General features: G+C 51.1%; 6 protein-coding genes across 6 annotated transcripts; 3 read left to right on the plus strand and 3 right to left on the minus strand.

Annotated features, from left to right (window-relative positions):
* Positions 1–2,801: 2,801 nt before the first annotated feature.
* Positions 2,802–4,025, minus strand: Z519_11456 (uncharacterized protein; the record flags this gene model as incomplete). The annotated part of the gene is made up of 1 exon (XM_016769168.1): positions 2,802–4,025. One exon carries the CDS (start codon positions 4,023–4,025, stop codon positions 2,802–2,804), a length of 1,224 nt encoding a protein of 407 aa, XP_016614541.1.
* Positions 4,026–7,286: 3,261 nt separating this feature from the next.
* Positions 7,287–7,957, plus strand: Z519_11457 (uncharacterized protein; the record flags this gene model as incomplete). The annotated part of the gene is made up of 3 exons (XM_016769169.1): positions 7,287–7,344; positions 7,398–7,565; positions 7,641–7,957. 3 exons carry the CDS (start codon positions 7,287–7,289, stop codon positions 7,955–7,957), a joined length of 543 nt encoding a protein of 180 aa, XP_016614542.1.
* Positions 7,958–9,153: 1,196 nt separating this feature from the next.
* On the plus strand, positions 9,154–9,461 carry Z519_11458 (uncharacterized protein; the record flags this gene model as incomplete). The annotated part of the gene is made up of 2 exons (XM_016769170.1): positions 9,154–9,199; positions 9,262–9,461. 2 exons carry the CDS (start codon positions 9,154–9,156, stop codon positions 9,459–9,461), a joined length of 246 nt encoding a protein of 81 aa, XP_016614543.1.
* Positions 9,462–13,311: 3,850 nt separating this feature from the next.
* Positions 13,312–14,538, plus strand: Z519_11459 (uncharacterized protein; the record flags this gene model as incomplete). Its single annotated transcript, XM_016769171.1, has 1 exon — positions 13,312–14,538. The coding sequence occupies one exon, from the start codon at positions 13,312–13,314 to the stop codon at positions 14,536–14,538; it is 1,227 nt and encodes a 408-aa protein (XP_016614544.1).
* Positions 14,539–15,307: 769 nt separating this feature from the next.
* On the minus strand, positions 15,308–18,596 carry Z519_11460 (uncharacterized protein; the record flags this gene model as incomplete). Its single annotated transcript, XM_016769172.1, has 3 exons — positions 15,308–16,880; positions 17,756–17,955; positions 18,006–18,596. 3 exons carry the CDS (start codon positions 18,594–18,596, stop codon positions 15,308–15,310), a joined length of 2,364 nt encoding a protein of 787 aa, XP_016614545.1.
* Positions 18,597–20,387: 1,791 nt separating this feature from the next.
* Z519_11461 (uncharacterized protein) lies at positions 20,388–22,278 on the minus strand (the record flags this gene model as incomplete). Its single annotated transcript, XM_016769173.1, has 7 exons — positions 20,388–20,504; positions 20,564–20,781; positions 20,833–21,151; positions 21,204–21,726; positions 21,780–22,004; positions 22,057–22,133; positions 22,186–22,278. 7 exons carry the CDS (start codon positions 22,276–22,278, stop codon positions 20,388–20,390), a joined length of 1,572 nt encoding a protein of 523 aa, XP_016614546.1.
* Positions 22,279–22,510: the final 232 nt, after the last annotated feature.

The raw sequence follows: 22,510 nt of genomic DNA on the forward strand, positions 1-22,510 counted from the left end.
CAAACCGACCTGGACTCTAACGTTAGGAAACTTAGTACAAAGTATGGGTTTGTCGACACCTGTCATTTCCTGCCGATGACCGTCTTCGAGATACCAAAGTGCCAGCAGCCCACTTCGAGGCATCACCCCTAGCTCCGAGATGCTCTTCAATTTGGTCACGGAAGCCCAGAGCCGATTCCACGAATGGCAGTCCAATCATTGGTGCCCCTCGATCTGAAAAAGGTGATGGCACCGATGATGAGTTGACTTCGCTATCACGAGACAGACGCGCAGGCGAACCTGGCCAGTTTACGAGGTACTTGGTACATAACAGGCGCCCAGGCCGCCCTCGTCCATCACATCCCCGAATCCCATCCCGCCGGCTGGATGATGTTCCTCTGGTGCCTCAGGCTTGGACGTTGATTCCCACGGCGACCCCAGCCACCTCAACCCTCACCAGCCATCTCTCGAATCTCACGGCCACAAGCTTCGGACCGTACCCACGCTTGCGCCGTTGCCCATCCAGCGTGACGCCCAAAGCGATGCTCCCACTCGCAACAATTCCGTCACCCACGCTGTCTCTACCATTGGATTGACTGAAGCTCCAATCAATTGCTTATGGTGGTCGCAACGGTGAAGACAAGCGGCCACCTGATCGAATCAAACACCGGCATTTGTTGCTGCGCGCAGATTAAAGCAATCGTGGCACCAAGCAAAAAGTGGGAAGAGAACAAATGTCGGATCGTCAGCACTTAGAATTTCGCCTTGGCTCCTGTTCCTGCATTTTCCCATGCAACTTGCAGCTCCTTGATCTCATGGGGGGAGGCGGTCCTCAACCAAGACGTGGAGCTCGCTAACCAAGTCCGTTCGCTGGCTAACGTGTCTGACCGCCTCGGGAAGGCAAGAAACTGGCAAGGTGGCCACCGTCAGACAGGCATCCCTTCTCCTTGAGATGGCGGGACCTCTCCAGGGCTAGGAAGCATCACCCCCTCCTTCCGCGCGATGGTTCGAGGCATTTCCCATATTTCCGAGTCCCATCCTCGTGGACAAACCCAGACTGGTGGGCCTATGTGGGTAGCATGGAGGGATTCACAGGGAGTGTCGGCAGAAACAACTCAACCCCCAGAAGAAAGATTAAGAGCGACTTCTCCTGACAAGACACGAGTCGACCTGGTCCAAGCGAGTCATACATACCTGAGTTTTGGAGACTCATCCACCTCCTACCCAGTAAACAGGACCAGGCTTGGAACAATCCAAAGGCTTGCAAGGTCGACTGCAATGAATTATTTCAAGTCAATATATACAGCAAACAGCTCTTTTCCCTTGAGAATGATCAATCCTGCACTTGCGTATAGCCCCGCGAGGGAACCCCTCCCTGAGAATCTAGCTACCTCGGGCATCTGATTACGTTGCAGGTCATTCCCTCTATTATCACGCCATCTTCATCTCGAGTTGATCTAACTGGTAGCATTAAAACAGACGGTGAACACATTTCGAACAATGCATTTCCGGAGTGCGTTCCCCGCCAACCGACTTCTACTTCTTGGCCCGCTAAAGAGCTTCAAACGCCAAATCTGCCGGTTATTCGCCAATTGTGGGACTCGAGCTGTTCCGCCTGGTCGGTCCAAGTTGCAAGGGGACAGCCCACCGAGCAGTTTGCTACCTGCTTGTGCGTACTGGGTAAGTACGGTATGATTCAGGCCCCAGGAGCCACAGCGGACACCGCCTTCTTCGCGTCCGCCGGGATTCCCACAAGCCGCCAGAGCTACCAGGGCACCTTACCCACCCACTTTACTTCTGGAGACTGCAAGACGGCTCTCCCGGTGAGGTTTCGAACAATTTCCGTTTGTGTTGCATCGGTCGTCAAGTTCGCAACTTTCCACACCCCCTTGTGCCAGGTCGCCGCGATTCGAGAAACTCCACGGAATCGTGAATCTCCTTCCATTGGCTATTATCAATAATACCTACCTCGTACCCTGTATTGCATCGTCAACTTGGAACGTCTAATGAACCGAGGGGCTTGGAGGGGCACGGTTTACTTGGTTCTGCGTCGAAATTTTGCTCCCCTTTAGAAGGAAAGCAAGCCCTAAATGCTCGCGATATCTTATCAACGTCGCCAAAAGAAAGAAGCAAAACGATGTGTAGGTGTATGAACGAGACGCTGCTATGGGAAATTCGATCTCGTCCTAAGAGGGCATACTGATGCCAGTTCGACCGCCTTGGCTTCCAGCCCACTAGACGAGCTGATTGAACAGCACTTTGTCCAAAAGCATAGCACCCGAAACGCTACTAATTCCTGCATGTCACCGTCACCAAGAATACTCCCTACGAGTACTCCCTACAAAGTCGGGTACGTGGGAATGCATCGAACTGCCTCATTGGACGCGAGCCGAACGAAAGGGATCTTCCCAGCTGAAATGAGAGCCCGTCTGGCACATGGTGACATTTCCTAACACCCACCGAACTTGGCTGGAAATAGTCGTGGATTCTTGAGGACTTGTCATTGTCATCCGATCACCGTCACCTGGAGATACCAGGGGCTTCTAGTGTTCTAAATGAGCACTTCAAAGATAATGGTTACACCATCGCGGCAGAATGTTTTAGCATACAGTCGTTTCTGAAGGACACAGCAGAAGAGCGAAGGTACTGAGGGCGTGGCTTTGCATCAAAACAGTGAGCTTGGCCTTTCCTATTTCAATGGGTATATGTTAAGGTAAGAACACCGCTTTTACCCCCGTACATGTTCTGTTTGGGCCGGACCTTGGCCTCCCTTTTGTTCATCTCTATCGTTAGAAACACAACACATTGCGCTTCTCGCTGTCTTAATGCCCGACATTTACCCCCCTCTTCAGCCTCTCCACGAGCGCCTCCAACTCGGCATTGCGATCCTCCAAAGTCGCTACCTCTCTTTGCAGCGCCTCCTTCTCTGACCTTAGTTGCTGGACTTTGGTCGCCATCTTCTCGCGATGTCTCAAGCTGTCTTCGAACATGGCCTCCACGCGACTTAGCAGCACATCCCCAGTTGAGCCACCGGCCACTGCAGTAGCACCAGCGCTGGGGGTTGTCATGGATCGAGTCCGCAACTCCGAATTTGCTTTCTCAAGCTCCAAAACCCGTTGCTCCATCGCAGCTGTGCGCGCTTGTTGCCATAGATCGTCTGAATCGGATCTTGAGAGCCTCTGTGGAAGAGGGGTAATCGCCCCACCACCCATCAACGACCGTCTCTCTTGGGGCTGCGAGGTCTGCAGTCTCCCAGACCAGGTCGCTTTCGCAAGCTTACCTCTCAAAATCAACACGTTCTCCAAGTCTTCGTCTCTCAGCTTTCTCATGGCGGCATGCCCACGCTTTTCTTCAGCCAGCAAATCCCGTACTTTGATCAGATTGGAGAGATCTTCGTTCCTCAGGGACAATAGATCAGCATGGCTTTTGAGGATGGCTTGGTGCTCGCGTTCAAGCTCGGTGATGCGAATTTGAAGTTGGTCGTAATCCTTGGACATAATTGTTGGGTGAGATCGTTCAACGTCGGCGACGCGGAGGAGGATGGAATGGAGAAGGACGGACATAGGACCAACGGATTCGAATGGAGGGGCTGGGTTACTGATAAGCAGCTCGTCTGTGTCGTCAGACAACTTCATGCCAGTCACAGTTGGCGTTTTGAGATCTATATCCCCGTGGTCCGTCGTCGAGTTGTCCTCAGCAAGGGTGGCGTGCGAATCATCTGTCACCACAGATTCACTACGTTTCCTCTGCATCTCCAGCCTCTGGTGCACTTCGCGGTGCTGTTTTGCGGCAACGAGGAAATGCTCCCGTGAATTTAAGGCAAGTGTTCGCTTCTTGGGCTGCCAAAGGGGCATGTCATCCGGATTGGACGTCAAGGCCTGTGGCTGGAGTTGCGGTTGAAGCGATGGGTCGGGACACCGCTTCTCGTCCTGGTATGCTGATAAGATATTGTCATTCTCGTTCTCGCCGAAGTTGGTGTCCGGGCTTGATGCCAGCTGTGATGAGTTCTGGCTCGACGCGGACGTTGCCATGGAGGCCACTGACATCGCGATAGAATGGCTAGAGGGTGTACGCGTAATGCGGCTGGGTGACCACATTGTCACAGGAGTCGGTGATGGAGGATGCTGTTTTGAAGATATGGAGCAGCAAGACCAGGTGAACAGTGCTTCGCAATGGATTACCTGTGCAAGGGTGACGCATCGAAGAGCAATTGCTCTGCAAATGTATGGAGTAGAAGGAAATAAGGCGAAGATATGACCAGACTCCGCCCAGATCAAGCGATCTATCGACCTTTTAAGGTTTCGTGATATTGGTACTTGGTCCTCTGTAGTCAAGACGAAAAGGGGGAGCTTGTGCCTGAAGCAGCGTGAAACATCCCCCTTGCTTCGGCTTGACGAGGCTGTGACTAAGTTGAGACGATGCCGTTTCTGCTATGCGATAGGACGAGGCTGTGGTGGCTGCCGCCAATAGCAGTGCCTGTCACATCCCACTTTTCACCTGGACTAAGCCCATCAAACCAGAAGAAGATGCAAAGGGTGTTCGTGCTGCTGAGAATCCCTCGGAATGGTCCAGACTATGCGCCACCACGGACGAGTCGCAAGTTATTTCTTGCCTAGCTAATATCTCCTTTCTCACTTGGACCCTGCACGTCCCGTCCTCACCGTCCATTGCGCCCGGCAACGACTCCAAGGACAAGTCAAAGCGCCATAACCACTATCAAGATCCACCATGGGGTTCATAGCTCCCTGCGGGCTGCATATATGGGATTTTCACCTTGCCAACCCCTCGGATTGAACGCTTTTCGGAGCCCAATCACCCTGTGGTCTCTTCACGACTGGAATACACCACGGCTCTGTCAACACTGTCCTCTTGTTCAACTTTAGCCCTCTAGGATTTCCTTCTCTACTTAATCCTGGTGTGACCACGAATTCAGGTTTGCCTACGGAGGCTTCCCCTTCACTGCTCGGATTCATGTCCTTGATGGCGGTAGGGCCGAGTGGTGTCTGTACGCCGAGGAGGCTAGGCAGGAACAGGCGTACTCGGCAGCGCTCAACAGACACGAGGAGGACGAATTCGACCGCTTGGGTGAGTAATTTGTTGATAGCCCTGTTGTATCCGCCGTCAAGGGTACTCAAGGATGAGGCAAAAATCATGGCGGGCGTCGAGTGAATGGTTGAGATGTTATTCTGATGGCTGGTCTGGATCTCGCGGTCCTGAGCATTCGAGTCGTTGGGCAATTCTAAAGCACGTCTGAGATGCTCGACGGTAGGGTAACGCCATATTTCAGCTAGGAGATCTGCTGTTGGCAAATGGAGGGGTTCGTTATCGCTGTTGCTGCTGGCAAGACCGCTTAACACCGTCCCGATTTGTTAGCACCAATTTCAATTGTCCATTGCTCTTTCTGTGCGTCCTGGAAAACTAACCATGTTGGCTACCATACAATGTTCTCCAGTTTGCGTCAACGGGATCACCATGTGCTGCGAATACGCGAAACGGGGTGCAAAAGATATACCTTCCCAAACAAAGGTCCATAAGGCATTATGAAGCAGGTATCTGCGGATTCTTTGTTCGCTCCTTGGAGGTATTTGGGCGTTGATGTTAGCCTGAGCCCGTTGCATAAAATCGGACGCTGGTGAGAGTCGAGAGGGGGCTGAATGTCACTTCTGAGTTCGTAAAATTGATCCGTGAGCTCGGTATCCCGAAATGCTTGGGAATTATGGATACTCCTGCGCATGACTTCCTGTACTTTGTGCGTTCTGTGTATTAGACCTCGAATCTCCGATGAGTGCTCCAACTTCAAGTTTGGGATCTCCTCTGCCAGCAGCTTAAGATCACTTTCGCGGCGCTCGTTCAATTGATCAAGTTTCTTCTTTGTAGAGATGGTTGATGAGATGTATCTCTTCGCTGTGGCCCTGTTGTTGGGTCGAGATCGCGATTTAGTGCTGCTCGTGTCAATCAATGAGGTCCTGCTTGTAAACTGCTTCCAGCTTGTCAAACTCACTTCTCTCAACTGCGAATTGAGATTTCACCTCAATTATGCTCTACCCGAATACAGAAATTTTGATCTTCTGCGTAAACTTGACCGACTGAAGCTTTTGGAACCTGACGGGTCTGTGCGGCAATTTTTCCATTAAGATAATCCAGTTGAGAGTCAGGCCGCCCCAAGACTTCGGTCAACATCGCGTCTGCTGAAATAGACGAATCAATAGCGACTTACTCTGCACGAAGACAATCCCGAAGCATTTGCCGGACATCTACGAGCTCCTCTGATGCGGCTGCTTTACAACTTCACTGTCCTTGGGCTACGGATTTTCACTGATGACTACCCTCCTGGCGGAATTTCCTCCAGAATTCTCATGATCAGAGGGACTGGTCTTGCCGAACCACAGAAATCTGATCATTGTTCATCGAACAGCAGTTGTGAAAGGCGAGTAGATGCAGGATCTCAGCCTGATTTGAGGAAGAGTTTCTGAGTTTGGCTGCTGATAAAACAGGAGAATTGTATGAGAATGATACTTGTTTTGATGGGTTTGGCGTAGGACAACGCAGCGGGATGGACACTAAACTGGGAGAGCCACAAAGGCTAGATACCTCGACGGACGAGAGGAGAGAAAAGCACAGGTCTAGGTTTGACCTCGACATGATTGCAGCTGACCTCCAGCCCACCACTTTTGAGGCACATGCCAGTACAAAAACGTTGGTTATTACCTAGATACCGAGACAAGTAATTCAACTGTTCGAGGTATAGTATGGAGTATCTAGGTAAAATGACAGGGCTGTAAAGATGTGGAGTCCGGCAGGGCAGACTTGCTAAGACGCTAATGCCTGCAACGGCGTCCTGAACGATCTTTCCAGCTGCGTGACAGCCACCAGAAAACGAAGACGACGCTCATCGGACAATAATGCTGCCATGCCTCTAGCACATGAATCTCAAATTAGAATGCCCATGTAGGCTGTATCTCTCTTCGGGAAGAGAGCAGTGTCCCGTGTTGGTCTCGTATACACAAAACCAGGAGAATGACAGGGGCGGCGACTTCTGATGATCAGTATTACAAGCCAATCACACGATAAACATACATATTTTCCCATCCATTGGAGTTTGAAAGTAGATTTCCAAGGTTTGACGCTTTCACCAGAAACATACCTTTGTATTTGGTCTCTCTCCGTCCCTAGGCTCTATAGCCCAGGATATGGCGAGGCTCGACACCACTGTTCGCACTTACTCCGGTTGACTGCAAATACATATCGTCCAACTCGTTGTGTGGCCTGATCGGCACTTTGGGTCGAAGTCTGTTGCTTTTTTCACGATGGCAGTCAGTGCAAGTCGAATTATCATTGGTCTTAACTACGGCACAACCTACTCCAGTGTGTTTTCCAAACACTCGATTCTCCTCGGCAATGGGTACTGAGTGAAATAGGCGTTTCATTGGCAACGGTTGCACACAATCAGCACGATATCAATCTCAATAATGATGATGAGGATGTTATTGGACTTGGAGGGATTCGAGATGTCTTGAGTTGGCCGGGGCTGGCGGGCACGGCCGCTCCCAAAGCTCCAAGCGTCATCTCTTATGATACGGCTGAAGGTAGGGAATCGCAATGGGGCTGCGGGATCATTAAAAGAGCAATCAAGGAAATTTGGACAAAATTCTAACTCGAAGACAAGGACCGGCCACACGAGCTTGATCTGGGCTTGAAAGTTCTCGACGTTATGGCGGACTTGGATCTCATATGTCACCTAGGATGCTCACATAAACCACAGGAGTGGACCGACTCCGCGATATCGATGACCTTTCGAGCCATCACAGCTTCAGGTTTCAGTAAGAACTATTTTCCGAGATTTAACAATATCATACTGGTCTCCGAGCCGGAAGCCGCAGCTCTTTTTGTCATCAAATCGATCCAGCAAGTTGGTGACCGTCTGTCGCTGAGAGTGAGTTTCCTCGTGTTCAAGACGGAGGAAGGGGCTGATGCTTAAAGACTGGGGACTGTTTCGTTCAATGCGACACAGGTGGTGAGACTACGGTCCGCAGTCACATCGGCTCGACAATCATTCGATTGACTAGACGTGCTGCAGGGCGTGGCCTCTTTTCAGGTCAAACAAGTTGTTGCGGATCTGATCTTTGAGCATATTGGCCTAGGACTCCATTAGTGGCGTCTAATCAGGTGGGGTATCGTGAGTATTGCCTATGGCACAGCAGGCAAGAAGTGCGAGGTCACCTTTGTCAATTAACAGTTCCTCGATATACTGCGAAGGAAGACTGGCGCTGAGAATTTTCAGATACTGAAAAGGAGGTCACGGCTGATTGACATTTGTGGTCACACTACCTGGAGTCCCAAACTTTCCGAACTTAAGGGAGAGCACTGGGACCCCTTAAAGAAGGCTTTCGCTGGTGAAGTCAACTTCAACAGGTTGATCCAGTTAACACGAAGTCTAACTCAACCGGAAATTCCAGTACATGGCATTATAGAGGAAGAGGTTCCAATGACAGCGTCCAAACGTCTTTCTCGCTCAAGCAAGGATACCGCTTACGCTAGCGCAGCGATGATCTTCGAGGGCTTTCGATTTTTCTATGCGAAATGCCACCAAGTTGGTCATGCGCCAGATTAGCCAAGTCGAGCGTTTGGGCAGCCAAGTCAAAGTAGGTATCGCAACCTTCCAGTCAGAGAGGCTCTCTACGTTGTGCTATGCTAACGAGAACAACTTGTTACCTAACCAGGAGGATTCGCTTGTTCAGGCTATTGATATAACGTGATCAGCATATATATACTCCGAACTCAAGGCATACCAATCAGAAGACCCGTGAAGAAGTATGGAGACCCGTCTACCAAGCTCCCTAGTTTGCTCACATGCAATATTTTAGACACAACTATTGGCCCGCAGTTGCCAAGGAGCCGTCTGATATAGCCTTCAATATGACACTTCACGGTTTGTCTATACGCGCATATGTCGGCGGAACAATGGTGGGAAAACGGCGCAACCATTCACCCTGTTCAAACACAGCGGGAAACGACGTACCAAGATCCTTTTGATGGGGAGACCAAAGCAGAAATCAGATGACATGGCTCGTTAGGAAGGGCGATCTGATTCTATCAAACAAAAGCAATTATTCGTCTATCCAGATAGGTCGCCAGGTTAGCAGCGATGACAGCAGGTGCTTTTGCATTTATTTAATGGCAAACGGTGATGACAAAGCCCCTGAAGGACGCTTGCACAATGGTACGCACACCCTTTGCTGCGGCTATCCCGACAGTTTGAGGAATAAGCTGACATCTTCTCAGAAATTTACAAAGTCGCCATGATGAAGTATAATCTTGGAAGTGCCCCGAACGAAGAGTTTGAAAGGAGAAGAATGCCGGGCTCCAGGAAATCGTACTGTCTGGCCAATCTCACACTCCATCTCATGATCAAGGATGATGTGCGATTCTGGATCACCTTCAAAGAAAGCGAGTTTGATACGGTAACGACTACATACTCTTGAAAATGGCTAGCTTTTGTAAGACAGCCTAACGCGAAGATCGACAACATAAAGTGCAGCTGTGGGACTCTCATCCCCAGGTTAATCTTTGAAAACAGCGCTGGCCTGTAATCTATCATCCTGTTAGCTGTATCTAGCACAGTGACCACTGAATTCATCGAGCACCCTTGTCCTACATCTTATAATGTATATTATGTCTCAGACTGGCCACTTGTTTTTGGTCCTGTGTCGCGCGGCCTGGTCCGCCTCTGGGCCTGGTCCCCGTGTAAGTCGACGACTACCACGTTCATATACAGTTGCTGGTCCCAGGCCCCAGGAAAGAGCATAGAAACATCGAATCTGACCACAGACGGCATTGAAACAGGTGTCAAATATGAAATTATATGCCGTTGTCACGACGACCCATCACGCTGGAGCCTTCTTCCGCCTCTCTGGCTAGTGCTGTGTCTAGGCCGCTGCATTCAAGCCCTTTTGCTGCGAAGTTCTCAACATGGTACGAGGAAGTTTCACCCGCATGCAAGCCTCATATGTACTTCGTAACCTCTTTAGGCAGTCTGGCTAATGCGTTAAAGCCATATAGTCGAAATGTGGGTCCTAGACAACTAGAAATGGCCCCTCGAAGTCCTATTACTTGTCCTATCGAGCGGCCAAACAACTGGACACTTGATCACAAAGTGTATTCTCTATTTAGCTACTGGGCGCTAGGCTGGCATCCTGAGAATGCAAACCAGCTCATGTGACTACACGTCGGTTTCTTTCTGGTTAGCTGTCCCGACCCTGCCGAGGATTCAAGGTGCCTTACCTTGAATATGAAGTCAGGCAACTTTGGGACATAGCAGCTACACACGGGACCTTGAACATCGTCTAAGAACAAGAGCGGGCTTTTTGATTTCGAATCACATAATCATTTACACGAATTAACCGACTTCGTGGAATTTTAAAGAATGGTCTTGGAATGGTATTCCTGAACGATTCGAATATCGTCCTCAAGGACAGCCACGCAACCAATCAATGCAACTACGTCATCATGGCGGCTCGGACCTCTCGCGTCAAAATGGGTCTCTGTCCTTAGCCTGCCAAACATTACGTTGGTCAATGGGATATCATTACAACGGTACAGCTACCAGCGTAAGTGACACCATCATTGCCCAAAGGAAAGATGTCAGGGACGTAGGAGCACTACCAATCAACACCTTGTCATCATCATCATTTCCATCGTCGTCAAACTTGCCCTTCTGGCCCTTCCAAGTTACAGATACATCCGACGACTGCCCCTCGGGAATGACACGCGCTTCGACATGGACAGAACTCATTCACGCATGAGTGAATTTGCATTTGAGCAGGTTTTTGAACGGGACATATTCGCTGCGTTGACCACCACCGGTTTCCTTCTCATCAAGAAACCAAGGACTGAGTCCCTGGAAGCAAAGTCGACACCAGTGAGATTCGAGACTGCCAGAGCATGATTCGCAAGATATATGGACTAAGGGTGGACGTTTCCAACGCGGCAGATGTCAACCCGGCTGGTCAAGAGATTGTCGCGAATTGCAGGAAGGAAACCACTGCAGGCCTTAAGGGATGTCCAACGCATCGTGGACAGGTGGGCTCAACAACAGCACTGGTCAGCTGAGGACAGAGCCAAAGTTGATACGATTCGTCAGAGGATACTGGCTGTCCAACTTGATCGTGGTTGAAAAGGGTGATGCCAGCTAATATTATTTCGTTGCCCAATGTGGTATGGTCTAGTCGGTGAAGTTGTGGACCAATGATCTGGTCTCTGGAACCAATCTACGGGATTTGGACCAGTGTCGAAGGAGTTTCCTCAGCCGTGAATACAATCTAGATGATTGTCCCTCACTTTCAGTGTATTTCCTCCTGAATCGCATCCTTCGGGGAAATTCCAAAAGCCGTCTCGGAGGCTCACCAGAGCCAGGGACTGAATGAGGCAAAGATGAGACTATAAGTAGCATCCATAGAGAGTCCCGTGTCAAATTATCCGCAAAAGTAACTTCTTACTAGGCGATTTAGGAGACAGGAGAATTTTCAGGCGGTGTAGCTCTCGTTGTAAGAAATCAACCACCTGTTCCAACTGGCAAAAGCATTAGCGAAGAACCCCATACAAAATTGGATGGAGTAGAAAGCTGCCTCAAATTTCTTCTGCGGCCGTGCAAAGCTGTTCCGTATCTTCTGGTCCGCAAGCTGAACTTGGCAAAATCACGGCATCGCTTGAATAAGAAGAAAAAGCCACATACTGTGGACGACCAAGAAAGCGGGTTGATCACTCTAATCAAGGACCACCCCGACAAACCTGTTGCGGTTCTGCCATAAGCACACGGACTTACTAGGCTCACCGCGAGATCTCAGCTTGTGGGCGAGCTCAGTGTTGACCTAGCTCAAGGCCCCAGTATCTTGAGGTACCGGGAGGTCATTGCCGCTCTGCCATATGTCAACCTATCCGCTGTATCCCAAGGTCTGCTCGCACACCGATTCTTCTCTCTGAGGGAAACCCCAGTAATTTCCTCCACAACCTTCTCGAATTCTTCTCGGTCGGGGACCCTGCTACACTGTACGATCTGTTCCCTCTGGTTCTCTGGACACTCTCCTCGACAGACTCTGCATCGATTTCGTCGCACAGTTGGAAGGGTTCACAGAGCAATGCCAGGGGGAAGCCGCATATAGTGCCGTTGGCTCACTACAGAGAGCATACGGTGTTTCACAGGCGCTGAATATACTTCCCAATCGAACAATCAGGAACCGGAGAGTATAGACTTTGTGGGCCCCGGCTCATCACCGCCTGCTTGACTGCGATAAACTCGGCTTCGACTTTAGGAACAAATTCCTTGATGTGCTTGCGTTGGAGGAACCCGATTTCGTTTATGAGCGCCACGGATCTCTTTCGCACGCTTTCTGTACGAAGCAGCAAGTCAGGATATGGATTAGATCCGCCGCGGTCGATTCTGAGTCCCATTGGGTGATGACTCTGGAATCGACGGTCGCACATTCCTGACCCGTACTCTAGACTTCCGCTACGGCAAGCGTCAGACTACACCTAGCGCTCTAGATATGTTTATTCTTCTTTGCATCCGCAATATAGTTGATCACAATACTCTTCGGATTCTGCAGGAGGCTGCCTCATTAAGAGAGCCCCAAATATATCAGAGGATTTCTGACATTTTCTTGTCATCCAAGCGTTCCGCCCGCACTCCTGCAATTTTAAAGTTGCTGAAATTGATACACAAAAGTGGCAACCATTGTCTGCTCGAGTGCCTGTCCCGATATATCAGGGATGCAGGCCAAGAAGAAGACTTCACGAACACGCACATCAGATTGATCGATTTGATGGAAAACCAAAGCCAGAGGATCCCTCAGCTAGCGGGATCTCAACTACAGAGTCTAGGCTAGAGTCTCAACGAATCTCCTGCACTGGGCAGTACTCTCTACCAGCAAATCCAACTATTGCTTCGGGAATGGCTGCTAGTACTCAGTACATATATGTTCTCAGTCTGACAAAAACCCCCTTAAAGCGGCCAGTCCGTCCCGCAAATCACGAGGCTGAGAAGCCGGCGAATGCGGCGAGCCTTACGGAGCACATACGTACCCCATGCAAATGCCACTTACTATTGATCCATTGACGCTCATTGCGCTCCCAACTTGATCTTCATGCTTGCTTTGACAGTTGTTCCCCTATCCACCTTGCCGGCGGCCAACAATCAATTTAACCTTCATCAAACCACTTCTAGTCCTAAACATTCCTTCGGATAGCCTCTGCTGACACGTCTCTTGTCCACTCCCATGACCTCATCCTGAGCCTTGCTTGCGACTCCCCTTGACCCGCAACCAGCATCTGACGAGAATGGCTCCCTCTCCTACGATCCGACGCCTCCTCAAAGAGACTGCCGAACTCTCCTCTCCTTCTTCCAATCCCAATCCCGCTTTCTTCGCGGGCCCTGTCTCCGATTCCGACCTGCATGAATGGCATTTCACCCTCCTGGGTCCTCCGTCGCCCTCTCCATACGCCGGGGGAATGTACCACGGCCGCATCACACTACCCGCCACGTACCCGCTGAAACCGCCGAATTTTAGATTTCTGACGCCGTCGGGAAGGTTTGAGGTGAACCGCGAGATTTGCCTGAGTATATCCGGGTTTCACGAAGAGACGTGGATGCCTGCCTGGGGCGTACGGACTGCATTGACAGCTCTTCGGACGTTCATGGCGGAAAAGGGCTCAGCAGGCCAAGTCGGAGGGCTGGAAGCGCCTGCGGACGTGAGGAAGAGACTCGCGAAGGAGAGTCGGAGCTGGAGATGTGAGGCATGCAAGAAAACGAATGAGGCCATTATGCGCGAGTGGTGGGATGTTTGTCGGGAAGCCGGGGTCAACGTCTCGGCAGACGAGGATCTAGGATTAGAGAGTCTGCCAGAGGGAATGATGCTGGAGGCGAGGGATCCGAATGCCCAGGCTAATGCTTCGTCGCACGCGACGGTCGCCACGAGCAAAGGGAGAGATGCTGGTGCACAGGAAGCGCCGGACGTGACGGCGACGGTTCCACAAGAACGGCGGCAACGATCCTCTACAAATCCAAAACCCAGTCCGTCTACTCCATCGGCATCAGTCCCGCCATCCCAGCAACCTCGACCTCCCTCATCAACACACTCATCACGATCGAACTCGTCCAACCTCCAGGCGCAGAGATGCATTCCCATGATCCCTACTCCCTCAGCGGAAGCCGCCCAAGCCTCTGCCGAAGCGATCCTCACCCCCGGCGACTTCGTTCAGCCGCCGAACGGCTCCACGACATCCAACCCAGCCTCTGCTACCGCAACCCATCGACGACCATTTTTCTCAGGCCTGCACAACCCCCCGCTAGCCGCCGCAAATGCAGCGATTGCGCAGAGCGCTCGGCCTTTGACTCTCCAGCGTGACCGAGAAAGGGATAGAGAGCCGACAATCACGATCGACCGGGCGATCGCGGGCGTATTTCTCGCGCTGTGTCTGATGGTGCTAAAAAAGATCTTCTATCCAGCTGGGGGACCGGGGGGCCGGTATAATGGTGTGGACGAGTTTTATCTCCAGCGAGAGTAAGGGTCCATTTCGTCCGCTTGCTGATGGACACATACTTGGATGCGCATAATTGGAGCTTTGGAACATGTCGGGATCCTGGGATCTTTCTTGGGACCCGGATTATGACCATGATGATGTGGGGTGGTACAGTATCAGGTCAAAGGGCAAGAGCAAGAACAGACTTGCTTCTTGGATTGTCTGCAAGTGTTTTGGCTTTCGAGCACGCAAACAAAGCGAGCAAGCAAGCAGCCTAGATAGAAAGCTCAGCAGATTCCGAGACTAGGGCTCGGATACCTTTTTGTATATATACTGTATGACATTGTAGGAATTCGATGGCCCACGAATTGGAGAGGACGTTCATTTTTCGTCCCTCTTCACGTCAACCCCTTTCTTTGTTGACCTTTGGTCCTGTGCTTTTCTGTGTCGACCTCCCATTGCCGTTCGGAGAGGGTATCATATGGCTGGTGCTGAACAGTTTGGTTCTTCAATCACTCGAAAAAGGACCGGTTTCTCTGGCCGCCTGTTTCATTTTTTTTTTTTTTTTGCCTCGCTACAGAATGGGCTATCCAATATACATATCCTATCCAATCCAATCCAACCGATGTCAGGAGTCCTGTCTTGTCCCGCATTGCGCCTGTGATTGATCCTTTGATACATAGCCACAACCGAACCCCTCCGTGTACGCATGGGTCGTGTATGTATCCAAAGGGATCGAGCGACTCGTAGTAGCCCGGACGAGGTTGCCTGAATAAATACACAAGATGAACACCTTGACCATCTTGTGTCCAGCTCATCTTACTCTGCCTGCACGGTTCCTCCTGATCCAACCCCTCTCCGCGTCATCTTCGTCCTCTCCAATGTCATATCCAACATCCGAGTCGCTGGCTTCATCAGCACTACTGACTTCGAAAGGTTCGTTTTGGTCAAAGTCCCTCTTTTGTCTTCTCTTGCTTTGATCCGTCGTCGAGGACAAGTTGATTTGATTTGGAGGTAGATGCTTCATGGACATGTCGCTGCGGGAATACATGTCGTCGTTCCCAACCCGTGGCACGGTAGTTTCGTGGGTTTCGTTATGATTATTGACATAATCGCGGTCTCGGTCCCGCTCATACCGTTGATACGCATACTCATGATCGCCGCTTCCATCCATAGCTCCTGCATTATGATTATGATCCATCATCGCCGCCAGCCTTTGCTCTTTTCTCTTCGCCGCTTCCTCCTGGGCGGCGATCCATTTCGGGCTGACTTCCCACCGCCATCCATCACCCACTGTATTGCATATTGGCAAAGCCCAGAGTAACCGATTAGGTCCGAACAAGTGACTAAGATTCTGACGCCAGCCAAGATCGAATGCATTAGGCATTTTCTCGGACTCTTGGTCTTCTAGATATTGTGCATATCTTTCACGCTCGCGAGTGGCTTCCATATGGGAGTAAGTCCTTCGCAATGCACGAATGGCGGGCGTGTCGTTGGAATTGGCGTGATGGTGGTGATCATCGGCGGACAGACCTTGACCCTGAGAATATGGGGCTCCATGATGTGTTGTGTTATAGACACTCGGGACGGGCGAAGTATGTTCTTCACCTTCCTCGTACCGTAACGCCCCAGGGACGGCATTGGCGTTCCATTCAAGAAACTGCTCCCCGGCTCGCTGCAACCTTCCAGCAACACCTTCGGAGCTGCGTCTCCTATGGTTCAATCGCTGCTCCTGGCGATTTCGTTCCACGAGAGTTCTGACACCACTCAGATATCTCGTCTTCTCGAGCCTTTCAATGGTAGTTTGGCCCTTCACGCAGAGATAGATGTGCCAACCGGTGAACGCACTCAGTACCAGACCGATGATCCCGGCAATGACGGAAAGGAGTATAATGTTGACAGGTGCCACTTCGTCGAGGTAGCCGCTTTGCTCGAACAATTCCTTCCACATCCACCATGCTGCGTTGATAAAACATACCCAACAGAACAGAGACGTATAGATGAGGAAGAGTACAAAGGCTTTGTAGTTCCGCAGGCCCAGGCAGGTGGACAGCCATGGGCAGTGATGGTCCATCTTCAACACACATCTTTTGCAAGTAGAGCAATGATGCGTCCGGTCAGGCTTCGGAGTATGGCACTTTTTGCAGAATCTGGGCGCACCCGTCGACGAAACCGTGATGGCCTGGATCTGGCTTACGTCGGTATGAGGTTCATGAGTAGGAAGTATTGAGTATCTCCCCTGACTCCTGTCTGAGGACTTCGCCGGAGATTTCAAGGGCGAGCCGGGATCCGTAAAGGCGGCGACCGTATATGACCAGTTCGCCAATGCGTAAAGGGTGATTCCCAACAATGAGATGGCTTGTATCAACCACCAGACATGTTTTGATCTGTGAGATCCAAAGCCAATCGATGCCACCACCCATACAGCCCATGTTGTTATACTATACACAAAAGCAAGAGGGAAGAAAGTGGCTATGGCGCAGCAGGCACGCTCGCATGTCCGGGCGCATGATCGTAAGCGGCGGCGCGAAGGAGTTGGAGGAGGTGAGGAGGACGGACTCGAGTAACGGGGCATGGGAAGACGCGAGGTGGAAAAGATCTATATCAGCGCTGATCGGAGGAGTCGTCGGCGTGCAATCACTCAGGCGGTCGAGTCCAGTGTCGCTGACGAGGGATCATCTCGAGGGAGTCGACTGCATGGTTGCGGCAAGGGAGTGAGGTGAGCAATTCTTTATCCAGGTACGCAGGCTCATGAATCTATAGAAAATAAAAAGAATGGGATTAGAGCCCTCTGTAGTGTCAATGTTGAGGGACTGGGCATACAATACGTGAGGGATGCTTTTACTACTCGGTGTTGACAACAAGAGAAATTCGAAACGGTGCAGGTCAATTCTGGCAGCGGAGTGACGGAGTGACGCGGGCTCAAGGCTCCTGCTCAGCCTTACTCGGCCTCGTGCAGCCTTGTGCTCTCTGCAGTAACATGTTCCGCAGCCTCCACCGTCAGCCTCGCCGCCTCTTCGACCCTCCCATTCCTCCGATATCTTCAGTAATTGCAAAATGTGTAAGCGAGCCACTCGTGTATGAGAGTGCTGATGTTGCATTTCTGTGTCTAAAAGAATGTGGTCATAGTTGGACATCTCATGCAATTCCGCCATGTATTCCGATGCAACCGGTCTCCGCCAACACCACCTGGTTGCTTCTCTAGTCCTTCAATAGGACCCCGTTGCAATTTGCCTCAGCGTCTGCCCATCTTCAGCCCGACTTCACTGGTCCTGTGTTTGCATTCTCCTCCTTCTTTTCTGGATCAACTGGCTCTCTAACCATTACATCCATTCTCAGCTCCTTGCCCGCAGCGCGTTGCAAGTAAATGTTCTTGCGAAGCTCAAAGCCCAACTTGCCATAGATGATGATATTGATATCATGAGAGCTCTCCAGGTAGCAGGGCAGCCCTTCAGCGTCAGCCTGTTCAAGTTAGCCTAGGAATCAGGAAATCTTCAGTGTGCAACCCTTACCATCTTCGTAACATGTTCAATCAGCTTCCGGGCATAACCACGGCCACGTGCCTCAGGTTTGGTACCGATATAGTTCAGATACCAGGAGTTGTTGTCCCTCTCTCCCAAAATTTCCTGCTTAGTATGGTGCAACAGGGGCAGGAACTCATCGAAGAACCGCACCTTTCCTTCCTTGGACAGCTTCCAGCTCAATCGCCACATGCCGCTGCGGAGGATGGTGAACCAGTCATCAATATTCTTGCCTGGTGGCAACCACAAAGCAACGCAATCGAAGTTCTCGCCAACCGTCAAAACCAATCCCTGGAGGCAGTGAGCATAAGTGACATACTCCATGGAGGCTTTGTGTAATTCGAAGCGCTCCTCTTCGGACAGATGCATGCGGTCCGGGGTATCGATGGCGTAGCGGACGATGTTGTCGAGTCGAAACGCCTCAGCCAGACATGCAGCGGCCTGTTTGTACTCGTGGGGAGCGACGACGCGAACTTCGTCTTTGTTCGCGGCGGTCAGGACGACCTTTGCAGCGGTCGGAGTCGGTTTCTCGTGGATGATGGCAGCGTCCAGAATCGGGACAGCAGCACTAGGAAGAGCCATACTGAATGGATTTGTATTTAGCAGCTTCTAGTATTTGACTCTTTCTTTTCTTTTGGTCCTTTCTTTTACTTTAGTCGAAAGGTCAAACATAGTCGGTCAACCTACTCTTGGATTAACCTCGATCAATGGGTCTTGTAGAATGGCCTGTATGCTCGGAACACAGCTGAGCAGTAGAGACAGTATTGCTTCTAAATGGGAAGCGGAGGCTAGGACAAGATGTGCGTAGATCAACCGACATCAGCGTACGATACGTCTGAGGGGTTAAACTTTGCAGAAGAGACGTAGAGATGAATGACTAGGAGAGCAGTATAGATAGTTCTGTTTGATCTTGCGGGTTGCACAAGCGTTTGATGCGTGGCACGACGGGTCGATGGTCGAGCTGAGTATTGAACGTGAGAGCCCTGCCAACGGTTGCTTAGCTTCAAGGTCACGACAGGCAACTGATATGCCGAAATCGACACTTCAGTGATCTTGTACGAGTCCTCGAGGCTGGGAGCAAAGCAGAAGAAGGGCCGAGGTGTCTCCTGGGGAGGAGGACGTGAGTTTATCAACCTGCAAGCTTCCTGGGTGCCACTTGGCGGGAAGGATGTGGTGAGAAGCCAATGGCTAGGGTAGGACGAGGAGGTTAAAGTCGACGTAATTCAGTCAGCACCCACGGCTTGTCGGATTGCTGGAATCAATAGCAATGGCGACTCCCCACGCTATTAATTGTTGGATTGCAGGCCAGACGCTTCACATCAGCAGCTGTGGATGTCAGTCGGTGCCAGGTCTCCCTTCTTGCGGCAGCACGTCTGTACGGTGCTTTGTATCAGCTCCACCCTGTAACCAGTGAGTGGAGGACAAAGGACATGAGCGAGGAGAAAGGGTCACGGGGTCCAACGCTTCGACATGCTCGTTGAGGTTTAGGCAGGAAACTGGGTTGCAGACGGAGTGAGGCGAAAGTTGGGGGCATCCAGGGGCCATGATTGGCTCACCGTCTCGTTCCTTCTTGATCCGAGAGAGCATGGTCCAGGGGATGAGTGGTCAGCCTCCGTGGGATATTTATTGAACTTGATCTTTTCCGCGAACCCGCCCTTGTGACCACCACTCAATTGGGTATAGATGGGCGGTCGAATCGAGCACTGGGTCGGTGGGATAGGAGGCAAAGGATTTGCGCGTATCGAACAAACTTACCGGTAGGGCCCGATGGTATATATATGTCTGTATCTATCATGGCCACCTTGCGAAGAAGATACCGCAAAGGTGCGGTCTGACGCATAGAGGGAACGGCACGCCGCACCACAGGCGACATCGAAGTGCTGAACAAACAATGACCCAGTTGCCGCTGTTCCGACAGGGCCAGCCAGAACGATATGGAGATGGGGGAGCCCACAGCAGCCATAGATAAGATAACCTCCATTTTATAACAAATAAATATCTCCTTCGATAGTAACTCGTCAGTCTTGTATATATTTATTGGATAGACTTGGCACCCCGGTGGAGGTCGAAAACTGAGGATATAAGAGGTCCGACCCAGAGATTGGCCGATATATCCTCTGCATTTTCATGTTCTTGACCTTCTGTGGATGATGCCGTAGATAGTGCCAGCCTGGATCTGGAAAGAGGATACAACACGGTGAGCGACGGTTGAGCAGCGCGATGATTAAATACTCTGCAACAGTCCTGATGCAAGGGAGTGAGACCTGTGGACTAACAACAAAGTGGGTGATTTTGAGCGTTGTGATGAGATTTGGCTCCACGGTTGAGGTCAGTATTGAGTCGACTGGCCTCTGGCCATTAGGCCCAGTTGCCTCACTTGATCTCGACGTGGATGGCTTCGACATCATGCTTATGGGAGGCTACTCCAACATCCTCAATTCCGCTGAAGTCGGTCATTCCGAACAATTCATCCATTCGCTCCAAAGAGATCTTGCCATATTGTTAGCGCTCAGGAGCCCGAAGAGCACATTGGGAAGGCGGCCACTTACCCCTTTGGTCTCGGGCACCAAGAAATATGCTCCTACCGCGATGGTGAAGCAGAAACAGCCGTATATAAAGTATGTGCCATACCCGCCCGCGCCCACAGTATCCAGCATAACGGGGGTAGCCCGAGCAACGGCCAAGTTGAAAACCCATTGCGTTGCCGCAGCATACGATACGATTAATCCTCGGAGTCGTTGAGTGCTAATTTCCGAGGAATAGATCCCTGTGGAGAAGTTTTAGCATAACCCACGGCCTGTTAAGACAGTAGACTTACAACAAACAGGGCCCCAGCCAAATTGAAAGGCTGCAGCATAGAGATAGACCATGACCAACGCCGCATATCCCGCGCCGGATATGGGAGCACCTTTCTTCGGGGCGTCAAACCGGACGAAAAAGCCCAAGTAGAACATACAGAACCACATGAATAGTCCCGTCCAGACCAAGGACCATCTGCGACCAAGAGTATCGGCAAGGAAAGTGATGAAGATGGCGCAGGAGCTCATCTTAACAATGCCGTAAACCCCAGTAGCGAACAGGCTCTGTGTGTTTCCGGTCACGCCGAGATCGGTGAAGATGGTTGGGGCGTAATAGTTCTGCAATCGCGTTAGCCTGCCCCGGTCGTATTGGTAGACCCAAAACACCTACGATGGCATTAGTTCCAGTCCATTGTTGGGCAGTCATGAGTGCGATCGCCATGATAGATCGTCTGCGATTGCCGGGGATTGTCCACGCTTCCTTTGTCAATGCCCAGTAACTGTTGCCACCGGCACGACCCCTCTCAGCTTCCAACTGAGTCTGCATTTCGAGAAGCTCAGCTTGGACGTAGGGATGTGTAGGTGGTAGATTCCGAACTTTCGCAAGAATTCTGGAGGCATCATCCCAGTTGTCTTGGGAAGCAAGCCACCGAGGGCTCTCGGGACAGAATAAGATGGAGATGAAGAGGAGGAATGGAGGCAGGGACTGCATCGACAGAGGGACTATCCAGGTAGCATGGCCTTTCAAGTGAAGAAGGCTGCCATAGTTGATGAAAAAAGCCACCATGGCACCCATGGTTTCGAAAAGTTGATAGAATCCGACGAGCAGACCTCGAATACCACGGGGCGCATTCTCAGCAACGTAGGTAGGTGCGACCATGGTGGCTCCGCCGAGACCCAAACCTTCAACGAATCTGATACTGTTAGTTTCCAGCGCCAATTGGTAGAGCCTCCATTGCCGACGTACCGTCCAATGTAGAAGCAGGATAAATGCCCGTATGAGAGGGCCTGAAGAAGACCACCGACGAAAGCGAACGACGCAACAGTATAAATGGTAATCTTTCGACCCCATTTGTCGGCCAATGGATTGGCAGCGAGGGCACCGACGATGGCCCCTGCTTGCATGACCGATACCAAGTTGGCTGAGAGATTGGACTGGGCGATCTTCGACTTGTGTGTGAGTCCGAATTCGCTTGCAACATGTCAGTTGTCATCACAGCAAGTTGTAGAGGGCATTTCTATACTCTTTGAAATCGGGTAATGTCAAAACCCCTCCAATGATACCAATATCCATGCCAAAGAGTGTCCCTCCAAAACAAGCCTGGTTGATCTCAGTAAGAATCATTTGACCGTGTACAACTGTCATGACTTACGGCTGCCGCCAAAGCGAAAACTCTCCAGTTGTAGACCTCTGGAGGGTCCAACTTGACCGCATCATTGTGGACGATTCTTCTGAGGAACGACATAGCAGCCAGATGAAAGGTGGTGTCCGGATAGTCCGAGTAGCTGAGCAGTCAAGGCTGGAGGACAGGACGAGCGCGGGCGCGAGGAGGACAGGATTAAATGGCACCCTCGATCGGCATTCTCAAGCTGCCACATGTTGGACAAGGATTCTCTTCAAGCGGAGGGACAGTGTCGATTCACTGCCGTGTCAGCGGATCTCCATCTCTACCTGGGGAGAGACACTGGAGACTCCAT

The sequence above is a fragment of the Cladophialophora bantiana genome (assembly GCF_000835475.1).
Source record: "Cladophialophora bantiana CBS 173.52 unplaced genomic scaffold supercont1.22, whole genome shotgun sequence".
In the NCBI taxonomy this organism is placed as follows: domain Eukaryota; kingdom Fungi; phylum Ascomycota; class Eurotiomycetes; order Chaetothyriales; family Herpotrichiellaceae; genus Cladophialophora; species Cladophialophora bantiana.